Source organism: Penicillium hispanicum, assembly GCF_028827665.1.
Source record: "Penicillium hispanicum strain IBT 35686 chromosome Unknown utg000003l_segment0_segment0, whole genome shotgun sequence".
NCBI classification, from domain to species: Eukaryota; Fungi; Ascomycota; class Eurotiomycetes; order Eurotiales; family Aspergillaceae; genus Penicillium; species Penicillium hispanicum.
In genome coordinates this window covers 1,207,927-1,230,522 of record NW_026623195.1, presented here as the reverse complement: position 1 = coordinate 1,230,522, position 22,596 = coordinate 1,207,927, and the positions used below count along the sequence as shown (strand labels likewise).

Sequence of the window (22,596 nt, the reverse complement as noted above, 5' to 3'; positions counted from 1 at the left end):
AATAGGAACGTGTACTGGTGTCCCACGGCCCGTATAGAATAGACATTGTGCGCACACGAGGTACTTCCCACATGGCGAATCGCATTGCGATCCACAGTCGCATCGAAGCTTCTCAACGCATGTCACAGTCGTAACACCATTCAATCGGATCGCGCATCGTCGCATCCAAGACCCCGCAGCGCCAGCGCCTGATGATAAAACCATCCCACGTCTGCCTTCCAACATTCTCTCTTCATCTCCACATTGTCATCCGCCCCGATTGTTACAATTAAACGACAAAACTCCCAGATCACGAAGTACACAATCCACTTCTTCAAGACCACTCCCACCACCACCATGTCCACAACGCCACATCTCGACGCCCTCCAACGCGACGGCTTCGTCGTCGTCCGCAACCTCCTCACTCCCAGCGACATCGCCCACTACCGCGCCATCGCCACGACGGCCACAACCCGCGCCCGCGCCGGCCACTGGCCACACTTCCGCACCGTCCCCAAGCAATTCCCCCATGGCCCACGACGCCCCCACCCGCCTCGGAGGGCGGGATCTGGGGCGTCCAGCACCTACTACACCCATCGATGCCCGGCCGCGAGGCCTTCGCGCAGTGCTACTTCTCGCCCGCGATCCTCGGCGTCGCAGGCGAACTGATGGGCGTGTCGCGGGACGCACCCGCGGACGCGGGCGCAGACGAGCCGTTCGTCATGGAGCTGTTCAATCTGCTCGTCGCGCCGGAGACCAAGGACTTCGAGCTGCGGTGGCACCGGGACGATATCCCCGAGACGGCAGATGCGGAGGACGAGCTCGCGCAGTTGGCGGCCAAGTCGCCGGGCGGCCGGCAGTCGCACGCGCAGTATAATCTGGCGCTGTGTCCGGATGCGTCGCTGGTGGTGGTGCCGGGCTCGCATCGGCGGGCGCGGACGGAGGTGGAGCGCGCTGCGGCGCCATATGAGCCTGTGCTACCGGGTCAGCTGGTTGTGGAGCTGCAGCCTGGGGATGCGGTGTTCTATGATAGCAATATCTTGCATCGCGGGGTATATCGCGGAAAGGCGGAGGGGGGTGAGGAGTCGCGATTGACGCTGCATGGGAGTTTGGGGCTGAAGGCGGCGGGAGCTGGTGACGCGGAGAAGAAGAAGGTGCGCGCGACGGCGGTGTTGCAGCATGGTGTTGGCGCTTGGGTGCATCGGGACGATGCGGCGTTTGGGCTTGGGGAGAGACCGGAGAAGATGCGGGCGAATCTGGTGGCGATGGGGACGGGCGAGGGTGTGGGATACTCGCTGCAGGGGTAGAGAGTGCACGGGGGTTGCATCTTGTATATTTTGCGAACAGAATGTGGATGTGGAGGGTTATGCATTATGGCATTGTTAAATTCATTGCAATGCGTCTCCATGTATTATGTATTCGAAAGCGTAGATGACCAGCTGGCGAACGTCTCAGCATCCTGTTGCTCATGGCCGTATGAGCCCGGGAATCCACCACAGGTCTCATTGCCCGAGTCCTCGTAGATATCCAGGTGGAAACCGTGCTCCTTGGCATAGTTGGCCAGCCAAGGGATACCGTGGGGGAACTTCGTCGTGTTCCACTGCAGTGATCCGTTGGCAGCACGATCATGGCGCATCCAGCAATCATCCAGGTTGAGACGGTCATAACCCGTGCTGAGAAGACCGCGGCTTACCATCGACTGAGAGATCTTGATGAAGAGTGTCTCGTTGAGGTCACATTCAAATCGCGCCCAGTTGTTGAACCCCATTGGAGGTGTCAGGAGCAGCCTTGAATTCTCCAGGGACGCCTGGACTGGTAGTAATGGGGGCAGTAGGAGGCTCGCTATGCTGGCTGGCGTAGCCCAGTTCACTGCCATTGGCCCTCTCATGGTCGTCTTCGAGGTTGTAGCAGGATGAAGCAATATTCTCTTTTCAACAATTAACCCATGAGCTTGACCTCTGAAGCAGTATCCACATCTACACTGTAGCTTTAAAGCCCCAGCCGGGCAAGCAGAAACATCCAAGCTCCCCAGGATTCCAGGCACCGGGGCTCCGTGCCGATCGAAATCACACAGGGGGAGTCGCACCACAGAGACTGCGACAGCGGCATTTTCGATAAGGCGGTTATTAAAGCGATTGAGGGGGAGGCTAAAAAGCGAGTCGAAGCGGCACAATCACAGCTGGGAATATACCCGACCGACATAGTCGTAGTGGTGCAAGTCTGAGCGCAGGGCCTGGAAGAGAGAGCCCGGGGGCCATTGGCGCAGAAAGTACACGGCGCATGCAGGCTGATGTTCCTGGGAGCATCTTCTGCGCTCCGCTGCCAATCACGGCGAGTACTCGGCCCAGTTATCAAGGATGTGTGATGCATCACAGTGGACGCAGTGTCCGGCTTCATTTGTCCCTGGAAAAGGAATAGCCTTAGTACAGGCACCACATGCATATACTGGTACTCATGCACGCCTGCATCACTCACCGCATTCCGATCCTCCGATCTTCATGCAGACAAGACCGGTGTGTTGCGCTGCAATTCAATCGAATCAAGTCTCGAATGGCGGCGCAGTGGAGACTGGAAAAGACACTCGTCTCCCCACCACCCATTTTAGGCCCAACGGCCGGCGGGGAATCGGGATCGGAGGGTGCGCGAAACGGCCAACCTGCTCAACCAACCTAGATCTCCTCCGCCGAGTATCGCGCTGCAGAGACTGCAGAACCCCCCTTCGATTCTCGTCCTCCACGTCCGCAATGCCCAACAAAGACCTCAAGACCAAAATCCGCCCGCAGCAGTCATGTCTCAAATGCCGCGAGCGCAAAGTCAAGGTATGAAGGTAGACGCACACAGAGGGGGAGAACGGCGAAGAATTCTCGGCCAACAGCTCGAGATGCTCTTCTCTGCTCTAACGTATCCTGTCCTTCCCTTCATTCCCAATCTACGGTGCGCCGCGCCGCTAACGCTGTGCGCTTCGGCTTGTCTAGTGCGATCGCTCGATCCCTTGCCACGCCTGCATTATCCGCGGCCTCGAGGCTGAATGTACGTATCTCACGACGGCTGAAGATCGCGCGCACATCAGCCAGGCCGAGATCATTGACCGGCTGCGCCGCGAGGTCGCGCAGCTGCGCGGACAGTTGGCCCAGGGCCCTCGCAAGCCGAGCCCCATACGCAGTCGAAGCCGGAATCCGGCATTCTATGCGCGGGCAGGCGCGGGCCTAGGATCTGGACCTGGACCTGGACCTGGATCCGGTAATGTTGTGCGTGCTACGAGTGCTGGCGCAGGCGCGGCAGAGATCACGGCGGACGGGAGCTGGGCGAGCTCGTCATCGCCTTCGTCGTCAACTACCACGATGACGAACTCGATGACTGTGACGAGTCCGGAGAGTACGGGGAGCGAATGTAGTGCACCGGCGCAGTCCTATTCCTCGCAGGAAGCGTATTCGACATCGAAGGGGGGGAATGCGACGCAGATTGCCGAGGTGGATGTCTCGCCTCCAGCCGTCTTTGGGAGCAGTGAGTGTTGCCTTCTTTCATTGTTGCTGTATCTGCTTGCATACACGAGTATCGAACTGACTTGGTCACACGCAAGATCCCATCGACGATACTGCTACAGCATCGTTTTGCCATACTGGGGGGATTGACACCTTTGCGCCGGGCGAGACCCCAGCGTCAATCTCAATGCATGGTCTGCCGTCGTATTCCATGCCAGCACCGGATGGAACATTGGGAGTGCCCCAGATGCATACGTATACGGGAGATGACCCCAATATATTTGCCTTTGATGATGGGGGGAGTGCTCATTCGTACGCTGCAGGAGACAGCGCCAATTTTTCAAGTCTTTACTTCGACGAACATTCAAATGCGAACGAAAAACCTCAGCCATATAGTCCGGCCTGGGGCCAAGGACATGATGCGGTTGGGCATCAATTTCCAGCCCGCATGTTTCCGAATCCATCTTACTATTCGTCACCATCAGTTCTCGGCACATTCACAAATGCTGGTTCTTATGCAAATCTCCAGATATCGAACCCTGAACCCATTCCAGAGGGGTCCCTAGATCAAGTCGCCAATGTCAGTCAGGAAACATTCCCATTGAAGCCCACGGATTCCATCTCTAGCTCCTGGAAGGGCGAGGGTAAACAGGAGCTCCTAGAGACTCTCCTCGAGACTATCGGCAGCTGTGACGAGGAGCGCGTTGCACAAGTTGTCCAGGTTGTGCGAGCCAGTGCCACGCCCGAGGAAGCAGTATCGGGAATTTGCCAGGTTTTGGGAATTGGCGGGGATGGGCGATGATGCAGGTCGGATATCGCCCGCTCGGGTTTCCAGCCGTGGGAGGTTGGGTGAAACGGTGGTTGGGCCCCGTTCCCTCTCCATTCTCCCTGATTTTGCCCACAAAGACAGAAATAAGAATAAAAGAAGTCTAAAACATATCAAATGTCTTTATACATTAATCCGAATGGGTCGTCAAGCCGTCAGTCGTAAAAAAAGGAGGCGGAAGCACCATCTATCAAAGATCGAAACCTCACGTCGAGTACCGTGGTGGTCGTTGCGCCCCCACACTCATCGTGCTCATGACGCTGGGGACTGGCCATTTGGCTCGGCCAAGGGCTTCTGGCCATAGACGAAATGGAACAGTATGTAGAGGTGGAATTTGCTGCTCATAAGCTCGGCCCGTACTTTCTCCATGTATTCCTGGGCATCCTGGAACGAGAAACCGAGAACTCGGGTGAAGAGAGCCAGGGTATACGGCTCCACAACCTCCAGGAGCGTGACTTTGCCGACACGACCGATTTCCTTGAGTCGGCGATTCTTGGCCCATCCACCAACGGGGCACTGAAGAAGAGCGGTCAGCGAATGTGGTTCATCATTCCCCCTAGTTAGAGAGCGGACGTGCGGCTTACCTTGTAGACGTCGTCGGCGACGTTGATGAACCCCTCGCCCTCCATCCATTGGGAGATCCGCGGGGCGACATTCATGGGCTTGCCAAACTGCTTGCTGGCGTCCTTGAGCTTGTCCTGCCAGTCCAAGATCGTCGTCGCGCACTGATGGGTGCCGTCGTCAGAGAACACAAAGGCTTCGAATTCCTGCGCCTCGAACCAGCCACCTGGCCGCAGGTGGTGATAGGCCTGTTTCAGTAATCGCGGCCAGTCGCCGATGCCGCCACCCATGCTGCGGGCGTGAATATAATCAAACGCTTCGCTCGGTGGGAAGGTCCAGTCACTCTCGGCGTCGTCAATGGAAAAGCGGCAATTGGGTGGGGCCCAGTTGGGCTGGATCGGACTGAGGTCGGTGCCGACGATGTCGGCGTGGGGGAAATCCTCGGCCATCTCAATGGCCCATTGGCCAGTGCCAGTTCCAATGTCGAGGACCCGGCGGAGCGAGGCCTGGTCGCGTCGGATAGGGGCACGGTAGAGGTCGCCACCGCTCAACAGCTTGAACAGGTGGTGCATGAGTGCGAGGCGGTCTTGTTCCTCCTCGTCGTTGGGGAAGGGGTACTGTCCATGGCGATAGGCGTGGTAGCGACGGCCGTTTTCATAGCAATAGTCGCGGACTGAAGAGGCGAAGGACAGATTCGAGTCCACGAGGGATTCGGTGTCGAAGAGCGAATCATCGTCACTCGTCTAGTTGCAGTGAGACACATGTCTGGGGAACGTGGAGGGGGAAGAGAATCCAGGGATCGACTGGGATTGAAATGGTGGTTGGGACAAGAGCGGCACTGGAGAGGCCCTGCTACACCGCGATCTTGCATTCAGGCAGTGTGCATCATGACAAACAGGGTAAGGGAGTCTTTGTCGTGGTTTTCTTTTTCTTTACAGCCAGGGAAGGGAGACAAACACGCTGGTTACGGAAGGAAAAAAACAACGAGGGCTTACATCGACCTGAATGCGTTCCAAGGCATTTGGCTGGGGCATGGCCGAGGAGCAGAGCAAGAGGGAGGAGGAGGTAAGAGGGAAGAAGGGGAGGAAGAGTGAAAGAGGTGAAGCTATCCAAAGCGGCCAGAGCGCGACCCGAGCGAGAGGACTCAGGCGGACCCAGCGAGGCGGGCCCCTTCAGTTCCCGGCGGGACAACCGCGTCCCCGGAAGCGGTAGAAATCTCACCTATGTAAATGGATAAATCAAACGCAGGCGAGAAGGCGTTCTGATGAAACATAAGATTCGTCACTCGACTAGGATCACGAATAAACTGGATAACTCGAAGGAGATCCAATTCTAGCTTAAACACTCGTAACTGCGTAATAACTTATCTAGCCTCAGCAGTTGATACCCTACAGCCCAAGTACCCGCAGAAATTTCGCAGGTACCTGGGTCTTGCCGCCCAGCTCGGCGCTCCCCATGGTTATCTCCTGGTTATGACCCAACGCGTCGGGCCTTCTCCACTCGGTTAGCCTGAATAATTCGGCGGGTCCCAACCTTGGAAGTCCATGAGGCGTGAGTCATGCATTCATCTCTATTCCTAGTTCCTAATTCCGACTGGACTCTATACTTGGTGCATGGAGGCTCGGAGTACTGACTCCTCCCATCGTAATGTAATTGGCACTCTCATCCCAGATTCTGCAGCTTGCTCTGTTCGTTCGCCGTCAGCGCCCCAAACAACTCCTGGAATCCCGGCTGCGTCGACGCCCGTCGGAAAAAGTCGCCCAGGAACGCCTGCGTTTCATCGTCGCGCCGTCGCACCCCAAACACCCCCTCCGATCCACCTTCGCCGAAACTCATCAGCGCCTGCTTGGTCATTCCCAGTCCCAGATCCAGGGTCTGGCCCGGCACGTCTTCCCAATCATCATCCCCGTCGTCGCTGGCGGCGTCGTCCAGAGCCGCGGCCGCGGCGGCATCAATCTCTCGATTGCCCGAGGCCGCACCCAGCTCCTCCACCAGCACCTTGACGATCTTCAAGGGCGCCGGCACGGTCGTGTACCGATCCGGATTAGTTCGTGCCTGCGACCGCGTCTTGATGCGACCCGTATCTTGGATGATGAGGTCGCCCTTGACTGGCACTTCCGCTAGCCGCGGGTCGGCTAGCTCGTAGAGCTTCGCTAGCGCGAAGATGTTCTGCTTGATCTCGTCGTAGCCCGCAAAGTTGACCGAGTTCTCCAGCCACTTGCTGAGCACCACCACGAGTCCGCTCTGTCCGTTCAGGTTGACCTGCGCCAGGAAGTCCACGACTTCGCGCGCGCTGATCAGGGTGAGGCGGGCAAAGACCAGGATCAGGCTCTGGATGAACTGCGCCTGCTCCGCGGTCGCCAGCCGCTGGGCCACGGCCTGGAGCAGCTGGGGCAGGTACGGGCCCAGTCGCTCCGACCCGGCTCGCTCCACCAACTCTGCGGCCAGTTGGCCCACCTCGGTGGCCGCGTTGTCGTCCACCGCCGGACCCAGGAGTCGATCGATGATCACTAGGACAACCTCAATAGCCTCCTTACCGGACTGGGGGTCTCGCCAGGCAATGAACTGCGCAAAGTCGTGGGACATCATTTGGCGCACGGCTTCGGTTGCGGGCCGGATCAATTCGGCCTCGTCGGAGCCCAGAAGCAGATGGTGGAGCTTGGGCATCACAGTGCCAACGAAGCCGGCTGGCATTGGCTCGGGGCTGCGCTCGGCGAGAGCCCGCAGCAGGTCGGCCGCAAAGTTGGTCAGCGCATTTTCTTCGGTGAGATTACCCACGTCAATGGCACCCATCAACGAAGGCAGCACCTTCTCACAGAGGCGCATGAATGCTTCAGGCCCGTGCTCTGAGATTCGGTCGACAATGTCCTCGAAAGCCTCGGTGACGGTCATGGTCAGCTGGAAGTTTTCTGCCCCGCTGCTGGCAATGTTGAAAAGTACGTCGATGGCGACGGACGACAAAACAACGGTCGGATCGGCCATGATGGTGTCTCGAAGGGTTTCCGCCAGCGTGACCTTGAGATCGTCACATTCGCTTTGTTCACGCAGGTCGTGTGCCGAGACAAACTCCGAGATGGCTGACACGACGGGAACTTGGAACGGTTGGGCGACGCTGGTGGGTAGGGAAGGCACCAGATCTTGCAGAACCCGGATGCAGGCCACCTTGACAACCTCTGCCGGATCTTCCGCGATCGCCTTAAGGGTAGCCTCCAGGTACGAAGAAGCCGTGTGCTGGAATGGCTCGCCCGCAACCCGGGCCAACGCACCGCCTAGGAGGTAGCCGCGGGCACGCAGAAGCTCCTGCTCCTGCTGGATTGCGTAATGCACGAACTGGTTGAAGTGGTTGGCAAGGTCCAGCGAGATTTGCAGAGATACCTCACCAAAGTCACGCAGCAAGGTATTGAGGATGTAGAGAGCGGCCTCACGGGATTTCCACCTGTGCAAGCAGTAGCGTCAGTCGTGGCGATCAAGGCAGATGTTGTGATGCAAACTTACGACGCAGAAGCATCAGCAAAAGCGATGTTCAGATAGTTCAAGAGTCCCTCGGCTGCCGTCTGCTTCAACCATTCGCCGGCCTTGATGATGAGATCACCACTGCAGGTTCGCGGGGTATAGTTGGCAGTGACAGAAGTCTCCTCCGATAGGAACAAGTTCACGTCGATCTCCCAAAGAACCTCCTCCTCCGAGGTAATCTGAGCGTATGAACTGGCAAGCTTCATAATCTCTGGTAGCCAGCTGGACGAGCTGGCTGCAGCGCCAGCATTCTGTAGCTGCTGCTGGAGCTCAGCCTTCACGGGAGGAGCCTTTAGCAGAGCCTGAATCAGGTCCAGCTCCTCCAGGACGAGAAAATCAAGCGAGTGAGGGAGCCCGTCCACATCCTCGAGACGACCTTGCCGTTCGTCTTCAATGTAAAAGCTTTGGTAGATCGGCAAAGCACTGGTGAGCTCTGCCCAGACGACTGAAAAGTAATTTGGGCTCAGGGTGGTCAGCAGCCCGGGGAACACCATGCGGATCTTCATGAGGGTCTGTGGACCAAGGTTAGTCAACAGTACACCGCGGGTAGGTGGCCAGTGGGTTCCGTTGCTTACCTTAACGATTTGCAGCTTCAAACCAAGAATTCCACGCCACTGAGACGGGACCTCGCCTTCCTTGTTGGCCTCTTCCTCACTGGGCGGCTGCGGCAGGGGTGCTTTCAAGGTCTCGACAAAGAACGGCGACCACATACTCAAGACCTCATCGACGAACTGCTTGATCGCTGCCTTGTGTTGTTCTAGCACCATCTCGAGGGTATCGAAGCAGGATCGGAAAACGGCAACTGAGAGAGCGCGCAGCATCGGCCGCCGGGATTGAGACGTCGCTACGGCATAGAGGGAGGAGACGAGATCGCGGGCGACATTGAAAAACTGCTCCTCGCTGAATCCGGTATCCACGAGGTCAAGCAAGACCTTCAACGCGCCATGCAGCGCGAGATCACTGGTTGCCGGGTCATTGATGATGTGCATCAGCGAGGGCAGCAATTCGGGCCAGTCATCCGGGAAGTCGGCGCTGGCAATCTTGCTGACCGCATAACTGGCAGACGCCTTGACCTTGCGCTCCGGGGTTTCGGTGGTGGTTGCGAGCTCGACGAGGGCGCGGCGGATCTGCGCTTTGTTTGCATCGTTCACGAGGATCTGGCCCTTGAAGTCGTCGAGATTGGGAGACCAGACGGCGCCAATGAAGGTGCGCAGCACGGAGAGGGAGGATTGCCGGAGGTTGACGGGGACAGACTCGTGGGATGCGATTGCGGTCAAGGAGATGGGAAACGATTCGTTGGTGTAGAGGCCTTGAAGTTGAGCCTCCGCCGTTTTTCTCGTGTCGGCTCGCGGCGACTGGGTGTCTGCCAGGAGCGACAGGAGTTCTTGCTCCATGGCGGAATGGGTAGGTGATCAATTGACCACCTAGGAAGACGAAGACAAATAGGGGGAGAGAGAAGGTCTGGCTCACAGCCACTGCGTCGCGCAAGGAGGAGTGGGATCAATAAGTTTGCACGCGCGCGGCGATAAGGAGAGGCGGGAGGGGCAGAGGCGGTCAATCATCCAGTCTGGGGTTTGTTGGTACGCGGTGGGGATTCTTCTAGATGGGAGAAAGAAAAGAATCAACAAGGGCTTATGGACTGGCATCTCTTATTTTGCTTCGTGTGCTATTTGAGCTGAGCCCCATCGATGGCCTGGGAGCTCCCTGGCTTCCTCAGTGTAAACCGTCAGTAGATAGAGCAATCATCAAGTCAATGGCAGAAGTACCGACATCAGTCAACACTTTTCCCCTTAGGGATCACCCCACCGGTCCTTCGAATAACCATCTGCTTCCCTATGCTCATACCGATTCATGAATGATTCTTGAACATCAGTCCCGGACGATACCGGTCCCCGTCGTTGGCAGACTCCAAGGCGAAGTGCCAGAGCTGCAAGGACCACATCCGAGAGAGAGTAAGCAGTAAGCGCATCGTCAAAGGATCTACGGTGAGCAGTGGACAATGGCGACGGGACGGCAGGACCCAATTTTCAGTCCTGGAGCCGACAACGTCGATGGAGGGATTGGGCTCAACGTGGAATCCTTGCTGTATCCTTCCACGGCGGCCTGCAGCACCGAGAACAGCTCCGACAGGGATTGAGGAAGGCTCGGTAACGGGATAGCTTTAGACTACTTTGTTATCTCGACGCCACCCAATCGCATTGGGGGGATTTTGGCGCTGGCCAGTGTAGCTTGTTTGCCAGAGCAGCCATACAGATGCCTCCAATGGAACGGCTGCTGCGAGCCTAAAAAAAAGCCAGTCTCTATTAACTATTCTCAGGGATCTTTCTATGATGATTCCCATCGCTGGCGCGGCTTAGTCAATTATCCAACACGTCACCCTCCCATCTGGTAATCCGGAGGGCTGGTGGTAATTTCCATACACATGGGTCGTATGCCTAGGGTATCTACACTACGTCAGAAGCTAGGTATGTACATATGTACATGGACCGGGGCAGTTGGGGCAGGCCAATTGGGCATTCAATCGCCGCAAATGCAACAACCCCCTCAGGCACCATGGTCCTCCTGTCAGAGATCGACAAGCGTAGGGCGCGCTCTGAGATGCTTTATTCCATTGCCTGACACCGACCTCCGGGACCCATTGGGTCGATCGTGATCGTTCGGAAAGAAGCCAAAGGCCCACTGACTCAATGTCAGCCGGGAGACAAAATCCACGACCAGATCGGTGCGGTGTAGGGTCCCGGGAGTGTTTATATCCGTTGCCCGGCTGGTGAGACCGGAGTCGAGGTTTGGAGAGAAACCCAAGCTCGTCATGGAATTGATCAGAGACCGGACGATGCCATCGGAAATCGCGCCCGAGAAAGGGATGAGGGCGTGTGCCCCCTCATTCGATCTCCAGGATCACCGGGACAAGGCGAAGATCGTCTCGTAGCTGGTGGCGGCGGTGACAGTCACGGAAAGAGTCGAAACGGATGGAAGGGCACGATTGATAATCGCGGTATAGTGCCATACCGCTCCAGCCGGGACAAGCGTACCAGGATCCCCGGGGAATCGCACCCTTGTCCCGCCGCCGCCACTGCCGTCAGAGCTGGGAAGATCATCAAAGACGTCCCTCGTACGGAGTATGGAGTATGCATGGATACTGCTTAGTACTGGGAGGATGGTCTCGGTGTAGGGAAGCGCGCGTACCCGGTGGTACGGGGGGGTGTACCCGATACTGCGCTGTACACAGACCAGCCTGGTAATATTGAATTCAACACGCAATTCTCCGACGCGGCGGTTCCGTATAGTTGTAGGAGTGTCGAGTGTGTAGTTAATCAATAGTATTATGGGATATGTGTAGTACCTTTGTGCGTAGATAGCATTAAGATCCATGTTCTTTAGAACCGGACTTTTTTCCTCCTTGCTAGCGAAGATAAGCTTACCCACCAGATGGGTATTCGGGTGGTTTTCTGCTCGGCTATACCCCGTTGGTTCTTGCGTTCCCACGGTTAGGCCCTGGTTCTCTTTCTCGGTTTCTCTTATACAGCCGTACCCAAGTGGTTACGCTTTTCGTCTTTCTCCCCCCCTCCCTTCCCCCCTTTCGCTTGGCTGCGATGATCGTCCCTCGCCGCTAGAGCCCATCCCACCCACTCTCACCAATGCCAGTGGAGACTAGAGAAAAAAGAGGCAAAAAGGGCAAAAAACCCCCCCAAAAAAACCACTGTGCGCTCCCCCCCCCCCCCCAAATAGTAGTCGTATAGTCAGACAGCACACAGTCATACTGCGGCCCCCGGGATCCTTCTGCGCCCCTAGTAGACTCACCTTTGATCATCCTGGCAATTCCTCGCCATTCAGATCGACTTGCCACGAAGCAAAGACAGAGAGCGTCCACCCGATTCCAACGTAGCGCAGTCCGCGGGAACTTCTGCAGGGTGAAGCCCATGACGCAACCACGTGACGGGCGCCGTGACTTTCACTGACCGGCCGCCTTCCACTCCTGCTTTTCCTCTCGCCGGGAAACATCGCGACCCAACCCTCATCGCCATCCGACCTGTTCTGCTGAGGCTCGCCCTGTGCTCTCCAATTTCGGGCTGTCCAGGCCCTTTCCATCACCCCTTCGTGTTTTGTCCTGGATACCCTCCACCATAAAAAACCCCTCTTTGCTTTCGCTTGAAACCCACCCCTCCTCCCCTCCCCTCCAAAAAGGAACATCATTCCTCCAAAAAAAGTGTCCACTCTCTTTCTCCAACTTTGGGACCGGCGCTTAGGATTCTATCGTTTTTTATTCCTCATGCTTTGAGGGTTTGCATCTGATCGTTCTGTCCACCCAAGCGTACGTCCTCGGTTTTCCCTTTCAATCAAACCCCCCTCCTCTCCCCTCCCACATTCAACCAAGATCGCCCCAGCACCACCAACCCTCCCTACGATCGATCTTGGGGATTCTCGTCCCTTCTGATCTCTTTCCCGGCCATCTCAGCCGTGTCGCACATTCTCCCGACCCAGCGGGTCGTTGACCGACTATCGGCGGCCGCCCCAAAAAAATTCTGGATATCGCACACCCAGACCATACCACGGGATCCCGGCGTTGACCGATGATTTTAGAAAGGCAGAGCGATGATTAGCTTCAGGGTGGAACACTATTCAGATTCTTCGAGACTCCGTCAAGATTACCCTTACCGTGGAAACGACGTCGGATCGTTCGCCGGCAATGCCGATGGCCAGTGAGACCAGTAGTACCACCACCATGACCACTTTCTCCGCCCCGGTCCCTGCTACCAGATCGCTGCCCACCAATCAGTCGGCTCTGGCGGCTTCCTTCACCAACTTCCTCACCGTCTCGGTCCACCAAATACTTTTCTTGCGCTCCGTCTACCCGCGCGCGACCTTCCTCCCCGTGCGGGCGTATAACTATCCTGTCCGACAATCTCGTCACCCCAAGGTGTGTGACTACATCAACGATGCATCGATCGCAGTCGGGACAGAGATCTTGAGAGGCACTATCACCGCAGTCAGTATCATCATTTCATCTCTCCGCACAAACCAACCCCTCGAACGATATGCCTTCGATCTGTCGGGCTTTCCCCGCGCCCCTGCCGGAGAAGTGAACACCACATTTGAAGACAGAAATGAAGATTCATCCAGGCCAGGTGCCCCCGTCTCAGACCGGGGCCCCGCGCCGACCTCGGTCGACCTCGAGTCACAATTCCGGGCCTGTCTGGCCCGCCTCGCGTCCGCCTGTGCGCGACTGACCCCGCTGCCACGCGATGACGAATTCAGCTTCACCGTCTGCATTGAAGTGCGAGAGGATGCTCTGCCCCCTGCGGGCACTACCAACGAAGAGCAGACGTGGATTGTCGCCGAACCCGGCAAGGTGCATCTACGATCCTGCACCGCCCCGTTTTCTGTGTCGAAATTGCGCAATGGTGAATCCCAACAACAGCAGCAGGAACAGCAGCAACAGCAGCAGCCGCCACCCCCTCGGGCCTCGAATGGCCGCGCCAAAACGGTACCGGTACGACGTGTGGAGGCCGGGGAGCTTCGGTTGGAGTTATGGGTGGAAGAAGCGCGGCAGAAGTTTAACGAACCGGTGGATTCAGAGCAACCACCTTGAACAACAATTCTTTTGGGGAAAAGGAAATTTGTTGTCAGCCTTACCGGAATTTGTTGTTCGTTCTGTTATTTGTCCACACCCATCTCAGTCTCATTCTTGATTTAGCGTGACCAATGATCGAACATACATGATGGACGAGGAAATTAGGAATTGCCGTCCGCAAGGAAGTGGCGCAAATATATAAAACGGGGAGCGGACGATTTTGGGACTCGCATGGCATTTACTTACATAGATCAGGTTCATATCTTTCCTTTTTGGTTCTCTTTTTTCTTTTCTCTTCTTTCCTCCTTCCACTTTGCTTTTCGTCCTCTTCGACCTGGACTGTTCACGACACTCCTTCTCCTATTTCCCCTCTTTCTCTTCGTTTTTTCCCCTTCTGGCTCTGAATTTTCATCTCTTGCATCTCCTTGTGCTGATCCCTGGGTTTTGACTCTCCTCGCTGATCTTTTTGTGCTGCGGTCTGGCCTTTATTTGTTTTTCCTTTTCCCATTTCATACCATCTCCTTTTTATGTATTTCATTTCGTCTCTTGTTGGAATTCTCAACTACATGATTCTCCTTTCTCCTTTTCCTAGCCGATCCAATTATCTAGCAACTAGTTCTCAATGCCGTCTCGTGGTGCTCTCCACATCATTGCTCTTGCGTTCCTTGACCCGTCCTCTGCTCACGCGGTGAATGCCCTTCCCCAAGCAAAGATTTGCAACTCAAGTGCTGATCGTTATGTTATCATGCTTTGCATTTTTTTATGCTTTGCATTTTTTTTTTCTCTCTGTTTCTTTTTCTTTCTTTCAATCTTCTTTTGCGTCATGATTCCTATCATTTTGCCTGTCATGTTGTATGGTCTTAGAAGCCTCTGGCTTCGGCTGATGATGAATGTGTCTGGAGATGATTGTAAATGAGATAGCCTGTCCAATATGCAGTATAAGTAATGTACGAACTTGAAGGATCAATGCTTCTATTCAATTGCAAGGCAAATCGGCCCATGTTAGGACCGAATCGATCTCAAACCTCACGTTGACCTCGGCACATTGGAGTCGCGCCGGAATTCTGGATGTGCACGGGATATGAATCCCTGTAGCTTCCCTTCGTCAACTAGTCACCACCTCACCTACTGTCCAAATGCCAATCCCAATGCTTTCTCCATGGGAGCATTACGAGTGCAAAAGCCGACCAAGAAAAGTCAGCCAGAGCGCCTCACTATGAGCAAGTCATCGATAATCGCACTCGTGAACTTGCCACCGGAGATCATTCTATCCCTTTCTACTGATCTCGACTATTTGTTGATAGTGGCTTTGACTTGGGCCAACAGATACTCCAGATCTATGGGATAGCTTAAGCTTCAAGCTTCAATGATGACAGAGAAACCCGTCTCTATATACGGCAGAGATCGGGCTTAGGCGAGGAATCGCTGGATAAATCCATTCTTTTCCGCACCAGGGCGGATCAGCAGCTAACCGTGCAATCTTCTTGGATATGACCACTACTTCGCATGTGTCCACGTCAAGTTTCGTCCCTTGTACCTTTACCAATCATCAGAAGAGACGACCCGAGAGACGTCTGACCTCGTCTAGCGACAGGGACACAGAACTCATTGGTATAGTATGATCGTCCGTAGCGAGAACATGAGCGGGCACAGACACAGAGCTGCTCGGAGGACCCGACTGGTCTCTCTTGGAGGGGTACGCTCGATCCAGCTTTGTCTAGACAGGATGATATCTCCCGATGATTCATCGACGACAGCCCATGGGAAATGGCAGGCCCTTTTGACTCGTATAGGCCATGCGGATAGAGGATCCGTGCTTGATCATATAGATCATAGATCTAAGATCACAAGTTACGATCCGCTGCAGTGAATGGACTAGGTTAATCAAAAAAAATCCCCTTATATCTACCGAGGGGAGCACTGTTCCAAGCACGAGACTATATCCCCGCATCGCCTGGGATTCTCTCCGCTCATCACTCTGCAACATCACCACACACCCACCCCCTCCCCTAGAGACACACCCTGGAAATATACTTGATCCATGCCATGTCCAACATCCCTTCTCCAATGACTTCACATCCCCCACACACGTTCACTGGACCAAGCCATGCCCTTCGGGCACCTGACCCCCCCCCCCCCCCATCTTACGTCAACGGCAGGTGCAGCCGGGGGGAACGAGCTTATCGCGCCCGCTTGCCGTCGCTTGCCCTCGGCCCGGTTGACAAAGAGAAACTATATAGGCCGGATCACGATGGGAAGCGGGGGAGGAAGTTACGGACACCGGAATTGGCTGGTGTCACCCAGCCAGCCCCCTTCAGGCTCCCACCTCTCGTTATATCAGGCCCGTCGGATTCCGCTCCCGCGGAGCTGCGCGTTATCCACTTTTGACTTCACCCCGGATTCTCAAGGCGGAACACCGAGTTTCGTCGTCTCTTCCTGTCTTCGGTGACAGAGCTTTCTGTTTTACGCTACGGTGGACTTATACCCCTGAAAACCGGGCGAATTGACTCTTTCCAGCGCTGAGTTTGGCTTGCTCTGCTAGGGATTGTCCTGTGTGGTTTCGTCCCTAAACGACCTCCTCCTGCAGAGCTTTCCTCGCTGCTACCTGTTGCGCGGGGACATTGGAAACCGGGGACAGGTTGACTGATTCCTCATACCCATTTTATTCTATCACAGACACTCCAATCGTAATCACCATGATTGCCGCAAACGTCACTTCCCTTCCACCGGGTGACTCGCCAGACCTGATCCTCGTCCCCGCCACCCCCGCGGAACGCATCCAATCCATCAAGCTTAACAGCGTCGCGTGGAAGGGCCCGTTGGATCTCGACACGTACATTGCACGCGAAAACCACCTCTTTGACCAGCGCCTGACGCGCGATGCGCTGACCTGCTGGATCCTCGTCGACCGCGCCGAGCCCGCAGGGGGCCGCACGATCTTCAGCTCCTGCGAGTCCTACCGCAAGAAAGCCCTGCTTGCACACGATGGCACGTTGGAAGATGTGGCTACACACGGCGTCGGGAGCGTCTACTGCCGGCCTGAGTTCCGGGGCCAGGGCTACGCAAAGCGCATGCTGGAAGAGCTAAGCAGCAAGCTCGATACTTGGCAGATGGAAGAGGAGTCGCGGGGCAGGTCATTGTTCACAATATTGTTCTCGGACATTGGGAAGAACTTCTATGCGCAGTTTGGGTGGCAGCCGTTCCTGTCGTCGCACATGTCGTTGCTGCCGCTTGCCAGAGATGAGGGGACGAACGGCGCAGCCAAGGATCAGACGAGGGGGTTGGTCGCCCAGGATGTTCGGACCTTCATGTGCAATGACGCCGTCTTAAACAAGTTGCGGGAACAGCTGTGCGAGGCTTCGAAGCAGTCGCCCGGCGCCAAGGTGGCTATCATTCCGGATTATGACCATTATGTGTGGCATTGGGCGCGTGAAGAGTTCTTCGTGGAAAGTCTATACGCGCACCGCTCTCCGCCAGTGACCAAGGGAGCTGGGAACGATGAAGCTTGCGTGTACTGCGCGTGGAACCGGAATTTTGGCGAGACTCCCGAAGATAACGTGCTCTATATCCTGCGATGGGTGTACGATGACCCGCAGTCACCAGAGGCGGAACAAGTCTTGATCCAAGCCATGGCTGGCATCCTACGACGGGCCCAACGTGAAGCTCGCGATTGGAACATGAACAAGGTTGAGTTCTGGAACCCGACCCCGTTGCTGCAGCAGGCTGTCGCTTTGTTGGACCCAGAGGCCCAGCTTGTGCATCGTGAGAAGAGCAGCATTTCCAGTCTCCGATGGACTGGCGCTGAACAAGGATTGGGCCAGGGTGTGGAGTGGTTTTTGAATGAGAAGTACACCTGGTGCTGATCGATGCCTAGTCAATCTCATTTCGGGATTTGCTTCTTTGGAATTTTTCCCATTGGGCGGCAGATGTGATCATGTTGTTTTTAGAGGTGCCCGGTGTCAAATATTGGGCCAATCCATTCATGAGTGTTGCAGAGCCTTGGCAGCTTGCAATCACTGGCGCTTTTGGCCTTTGAGCAATTCATGCCAGTTCCGAGTAGTTTTAGCTTTGGTGGCCGCAGCTGGTCCAGCCATCGCCGCCTTGGTGGTCTGCTGTCGTTGCGAGGCTTCGACAAAACAGATGGTCGTAGGATCTGCGCTCTTGTAGGCACCCTCCGGTAGTTTTGACAGTGCAGCATCGTCTCTCCAGGATTCTGGGAGGCAGTCCTTCCAGGCTCGCAGGAAATCGCTTCGTCCAATGGCAGACGATGCCGTGGGTGCCATGGCAGCCAGATACGTCTCGCCAACCCATTGTGTGCACTCGTTTTTGTCGAAGCTTGCCCCTGTTTGAATAAGATCCAAGGTTAGCTTAACACTTCCATGTGAAGTCAAGACAGAAACGCCCCAGCCCGCAGGACTCACACTTTATCTCGTCCGCTAGTACAGGCCGCTGATCTGATTCGCATAGTCTTCTCACCACAGCCTCAAGAAGGGCCCGTGGAAACGGCGGCTCCGAGGCATCGTCGTCATCTAGGACTGACTTCCACAGATCCCCCACGAGGAATTGCTTCTCCAGATCGATACCCTGCAAGAGCGCACCCTCCACCAAACGCTTCCACACATTCAACCGCATCCGCGCCGAGGGTCTCCAGCACGCCAACTCCGAGTCTCCGTCCACAAACGCACACAACTCCGTCCAGCCCATCTCGCACTGTGCTGCCGACACAGGAATATCCGCACACACCCGATCCCTCCATTTTCTCGTCTCAGCAAGGCCTATACTTGCCTGCGTGCGGGAAGACTCGTCCATGACGACATCGCCATCGTCGTCGCCGCCTCGTCGATCATACAGACGCAGACTCTTCTCCAGGAATGGAACAGCGGAGAAGCCACCTGGTGGGATGTGCAGCTCCAGTGTCGAGCCGCATTTCGCAATCGAGGTCACCGCCTCGTCGGGAAGGTTCAACGCGCCGCTTTCTCCGGCCTCTTCTTCAACGACTTTGATATCAGCGCGTGAGATATGGCCCAGGCTGGGCCGGAGGATGTGGAGGGAATTGGACGACTGGACTTGGCGGATGCGATACGTTTCGGTCGGGGTGCATAAGTTGACATATTCTTGGGCGGAAGGGTCAGTCACTGCGAGGGCGAGAGCGGCGGAGGGCGACTTGAGCTCCAGTCTGGTACGTGATTTTTCGTATTAGCGTCTCCCATGAACATGATATGAGAACACGGAAATTGCGGGCCAGCCCGGAATCCAACAGAGATCCAGGGTTGTCGGCTTCAATTGCTGTGAGATGGAGTAGGGACGTGGCGGGCGTACATGGGCGCATCCTTGGAGGACAGCAATTTCTCTAGATCTGGGGGTAGTTCTAGCAGCCGAAATCCTTGCTGGGCCTGTGCATGTGTGAAGAGAATGCTTCGCGAGTCCTGAGTCGCCATGAGGACCAGGGCAAGAGTGCTCGGGCTGTGGAGGACGAAGTTGGTGGAGAGAAATTGGGTAGGACGTGACGGACCGCGCCCTCTCCGGAACGCGCTCCTTCATCGAGCTGGACAACTCTCGACCTTTTCCAAGGTTGGAAGCTTCCAAGCTTACCTCTTGCTTAGTAGTTAGTAAACTACCCAGGTAGTTAGTTTCATGATGATAGTGATGTTATAATCGATACATGTACACTTTTTAGATCTCCCCCTTCTCCCAGGTCGATCTCCATGCAATCGTGACAGTATACCTGGATCTCCCAAAGCGACCAATTTCTTCAATTCCATGAAGGGTCTAGCACCCGATGGGGTCGGTATCTGCATCCGGCGCAGGATCCGCAAAGGTTCGGGCACAATTGACCGTCCAATACACCTCAATCGCAACCCACATGAAACAATCCGCCACTTCAAGACATTTACCATCACGTCCTGCCTTCCTGGCGCCGAGAATCCCATAGTAATCATCACTGGTCTCCTCTGGCAAGGGCGGCACCACCAACTTCTCGAAATGCGTGAATTCATGGATCTCAAATGACCCGAGTGTTTCCATCCTCCATGACATCGAGTTTCCAATGCTTGCACAAGTAACCGCCGCGACCCCATCGTAGCCTTTGTTGATCCCACCATGTCCAAATGCAGGCGGGCAGACCACCATATTAGGGTAGTCGGTCTCCCAGAGACGTAGTTCCCCCCAATCGTCATCGCCTTCACAGACTTGGTCCCCATCCTCAAGATAGTCCTCGACAATTCTGATGTGACCCAAAAGAGGATTCCCATTATCGAAGTTCTGATCACTGCCCGTAATATTTTCGAAGACCTCTGTCTACATGGTCAGTGATCTGGAGCCAATATACTCCCCCAGCGGGGACAGAACTAACGGAGGACTGTCGCTTTGTCGCTTAAAGCAAAATACTTCTGGAAGATTGGGTCCAAGATCTCGGCAGGTGTGGTCTGCATAGTTCTTGCCAGCGTCATGGCGTCATCAAACGCATCATGGAGCTGGGTGATCTCGTCCTCATTGTATCCGTTGATTATCTGCGGCTGGTCGCGTTTTGCAATCAGACCTGCCCTCAAGTGCGCAGGGATCGCTAGCGCGAAGACTGCAAAAAATATGGACAGGAGAAGCGTGATGCTCATGTTGAGCTCTCGGGAGAAACCGAGCAAGGCGTGGCGATCAGCTTGAAAGCTGCTACGGGGAGCTCAGCCCCTTTATGGGCGTATGAAGGCCCCCGTAAGCCAACCTGGATCGTGATGCTGAGTCGACAGCGCTATACTATATTCATTTCGTACTGGGAGACCGGACGGACCGTTTCCACTGGGGCCAACAGTACATATAATCCAGTATTGGAGGGAGTTAGCGCCGTGGCACGCTCCACATATTTTTCACAGTATACTGATATGTCTAGGTATATGCAGCTGAAACACCAAATTACAGTACGCAGTAGTAAGACTTCTAAGCAGCTGTCAGTCTCCCGGGCTCGAATCCGGCATTTCCACCAGTATTGTTTTGGTGGACCGCTCACACCTGTAAGAGATTGTGTGCAGTCGTGCAAAGGCGCACTAATTTCGACAAGGGAATTGGAGCTGCGCCGGTGATATGTGAGAAGAAAAGCCCACCGCCGAGTTAAACTGCTCACCTTCTTAGAGGGGGTGTTAATATTCCTGCTTAGGCTGGAGTTTGATTTACAGTGGTAACCGACACTCACCGTCCTGCTCTCGAACATGGCAAGTGCAAAGGCTTCAAGGCTGCAACGGTAGTCTCGCTGAGGTAAAGTGGCCAAAGGCCGTCAGTACACATTATTTACGCGGGTGGATACGGAGCCTGTATACAGTTACTCTGAGGTATTAGTCCATCCGACTCGAAACTTGAGCTAATGGCCCCCTTCTCATTCTGGCCCCTACAGGGGGGCCGCAGGGTAGATACATACAGATCGGTGGATGTTCTCAAGAAAAGCACCGGGCGAAAGCTAACTGGGGAAGGGGAGTGCTTTCGAGACCTGCGACCCCTGGTTGAGGTCGATCAACGGGTGGTCGTCCCGAGGCTGAGGGTAGATTTCAAGGTTAACTCTGAGTATTGCATATATAAGAATAATAGTAATATATACCTATATAGTGTATGTATGTAACTCGGGTCCGGGATCCACAACGGCATTGGAAAGGGTCTTTTTTTGCCCGACTTGGGTATAGTTGCTCTTGAACAATCACTGATCACTCTTCACTCTTCTCTCCGATTACCCCCCTTTAAGCAACTCAATCTACCAACGGCAAAATGTCCACAGATCTTCCAGAGGCACCCCCGTCGATATCCATGACCGCGACTATCACACCAGCGAAATTCTCCGCCGATTCTCAGCCCCCACCGACAATCACCCTCACCGTGATCTCACACTACCCAGAACCCATTACCATCTTCACTCTGACCACAATCTTCAATCTGCGTCTTGGCCTGTTTCGCAGTGACTTCACCTGTCACGATATTACAATACAGGACGTTGAGTCCACCCCCTTAGTCATAAACTATACCAAGGGCCCTAAAAGATCGGGCGTTAGTCGCGAATTGGGCGGTCGCGATGACCAGTATTTTGTCACTCTGGACCCGATGATACCGGTTGAGTTTAAGAGAAAATTCTCTCTTCGAAACGGTGCGGAGGATTCGCCACTATTCCAGTCTGGACATCGATATCGGCTCGGCATAAAGAGGGATCGCCAAATTGGTTGGTGGTGGTTTGGGAAGAAGGAGGATGTGATGGCACCACCGGGGACGGCAGCTCCGTTGGAACCAGCGAGTGGAGGCCCCATTACGTTGGAGATGGAAGGTGTGGAATTTGAATTTGTATAGAGATCCATAACTTGGGACGTTTGCATCCTCCTTGGCCCCGGTATATCATCCTGAGTCGCCGGCGGACATACATTTGGTATGAATAAGGCGATAATGTCCATCAAATATGGAGTATTAATGAGACTTCTTAGGACCGACCCACCTTTGCAGCATATATAACATAGGATCGCGAGACAGCCCTCTCTCTGTTAGGGAGAGTAGACAGGCTTGACAACATGACTGAAACATGTGGTCTATTTCCATTACATAAGCTCCAGGACAGCCCTGATACCTAGGTATTGTTTTCATTGCTCATATTTGTAGTATACCATGCGAGCTTTGCCTAGTCCCTCCTGGGCGGTTTCGACCTC

The 22,596-nt window shown here is 55.1% G+C and overlaps 11 protein-coding genes across 11 annotated transcripts; 5 read left to right on the top strand and 6 right to left on the bottom strand.

The window, feature by feature from the left end:
* Window positions 1-336: 336 nt before the first annotated feature.
* On the top strand, window positions 337-1,286 carry N7459_002866 (phytanoyl-CoA dioxygenase family protein; the record flags this gene model as incomplete). Its single annotated transcript, XM_056942051.1, has 2 exons — window positions 337-489; window positions 540-1,286. The coding sequence occupies 2 exons, from the start codon at window positions 337-339 to the stop codon at window positions 1,284-1,286; spliced, it is 900 nt and encodes a 299-aa protein (XP_056801934.1).
* A 104-nt stretch (window positions 1,287-1,390) lies between these two features.
* N7459_002865 (uncharacterized protein) lies at window positions 1,391-1,867 on the bottom strand (the record flags this gene model as incomplete). Its single annotated transcript, XM_056942050.1, has 1 exon — window positions 1,391-1,867. The coding sequence occupies one exon, from the start codon at window positions 1,865-1,867 to the stop codon at window positions 1,391-1,393; it is 477 nt and encodes a 158-aa protein (XP_056801933.1).
* An 856-nt stretch (window positions 1,868-2,723) lies between these two features.
* N7459_002864 (Zn(II)2Cys6 transcription factor domain-containing protein) lies at window positions 2,724-4,263 on the top strand (the record flags this gene model as incomplete). The annotated part of the gene is made up of 3 exons (XM_056942049.1): window positions 2,724-2,798; window positions 2,955-3,483; window positions 3,560-4,263. 3 exons carry the CDS (start codon window positions 2,724-2,726, stop codon window positions 4,261-4,263), a joined length of 1,308 nt encoding a protein of 435 aa, XP_056801932.1.
* A 276-nt stretch (window positions 4,264-4,539) lies between these two features.
* N7459_002863 (class I SAM-dependent methyltransferase) lies at window positions 4,540-5,882 on the bottom strand (the record flags this gene model as incomplete). The annotated part of the gene is made up of 3 exons (XM_056942048.1): window positions 4,540-4,803; window positions 4,872-5,591; window positions 5,844-5,882. The coding sequence occupies 3 exons, from the start codon at window positions 5,880-5,882 to the stop codon at window positions 4,540-4,542; spliced, it is 1,023 nt and encodes a 340-aa protein (XP_056801931.1).
* Window positions 5,883-6,510: 628 nt separating this feature from the next.
* On the bottom strand, window positions 6,511-9,755 carry N7459_002862 (uncharacterized protein; the record flags this gene model as incomplete). Its single annotated transcript, XM_056942047.1, has 3 exons — window positions 6,511-8,284; window positions 8,344-8,873; window positions 8,937-9,755. 3 exons carry the CDS (start codon window positions 9,753-9,755, stop codon window positions 6,511-6,513), a joined length of 3,123 nt encoding a protein of 1,040 aa, XP_056801930.1.
* Window positions 9,756-11,259: 1,504 nt separating this feature from the next.
* On the bottom strand, window positions 11,260-11,733 carry N7459_002861 (uncharacterized protein; the record flags this gene model as incomplete). The annotated part of the gene is made up of 1 exon (XM_056942046.1): window positions 11,260-11,733. One exon carries the CDS (start codon window positions 11,731-11,733, stop codon window positions 11,260-11,262), a length of 474 nt encoding a protein of 157 aa, XP_056801929.1.
* Window positions 11,734-13,084: 1,351 nt separating this feature from the next.
* On the top strand, window positions 13,085-13,951 carry N7459_002860 (putative mitotic spindle checkpoint protein (Mad2B); the record flags this gene model as incomplete). The annotated part of the gene is made up of 1 exon (XM_056942045.1): window positions 13,085-13,951. The coding sequence occupies one exon, from the start codon at window positions 13,085-13,087 to the stop codon at window positions 13,949-13,951; it is 867 nt and encodes a 288-aa protein (XP_056801928.1).
* Window positions 13,952-16,629: 2,678 nt separating this feature from the next.
* N7459_002859 (uncharacterized protein) lies at window positions 16,630-17,796 on the top strand (the record flags this gene model as incomplete). The annotated part of the gene is made up of 1 exon (XM_056942044.1): window positions 16,630-17,796. The coding sequence occupies one exon, from the start codon at window positions 16,630-16,632 to the stop codon at window positions 17,794-17,796; it is 1,167 nt and encodes a 388-aa protein (XP_056801927.1).
* Window positions 17,797-17,946: 150 nt separating this feature from the next.
* On the bottom strand, window positions 17,947-19,371 carry N7459_002858 (putative sister chromatid cohesion protein Dcc1; the record flags this gene model as incomplete). The annotated part of the gene is made up of 3 exons (XM_056942043.1): window positions 17,947-18,275; window positions 18,355-19,109; window positions 19,253-19,371. 3 exons carry the CDS (start codon window positions 19,369-19,371, stop codon window positions 17,947-17,949), a joined length of 1,203 nt encoding a protein of 400 aa, XP_056801926.1.
* A 331-nt stretch (window positions 19,372-19,702) lies between these two features.
* Window positions 19,703-20,544, bottom strand: N7459_002857 (uncharacterized protein; the record flags this gene model as incomplete). The annotated part of the gene is made up of 2 exons (XM_056942042.1): window positions 19,703-20,226; window positions 20,286-20,544. 2 exons carry the CDS (start codon window positions 20,542-20,544, stop codon window positions 19,703-19,705), a joined length of 783 nt encoding a protein of 260 aa, XP_056801925.1.
* A 1,132-nt stretch (window positions 20,545-21,676) lies between these two features.
* On the top strand, window positions 21,677-22,246 carry N7459_002856 (uncharacterized protein; the record flags this gene model as incomplete). Its single annotated transcript, XM_056942041.1, has 1 exon — window positions 21,677-22,246. One exon carries the CDS (start codon window positions 21,677-21,679, stop codon window positions 22,244-22,246), a length of 570 nt encoding a protein of 189 aa, XP_056801924.1.
* Between the last annotated feature and the right edge of the window lie 350 nt (window positions 22,247-22,596).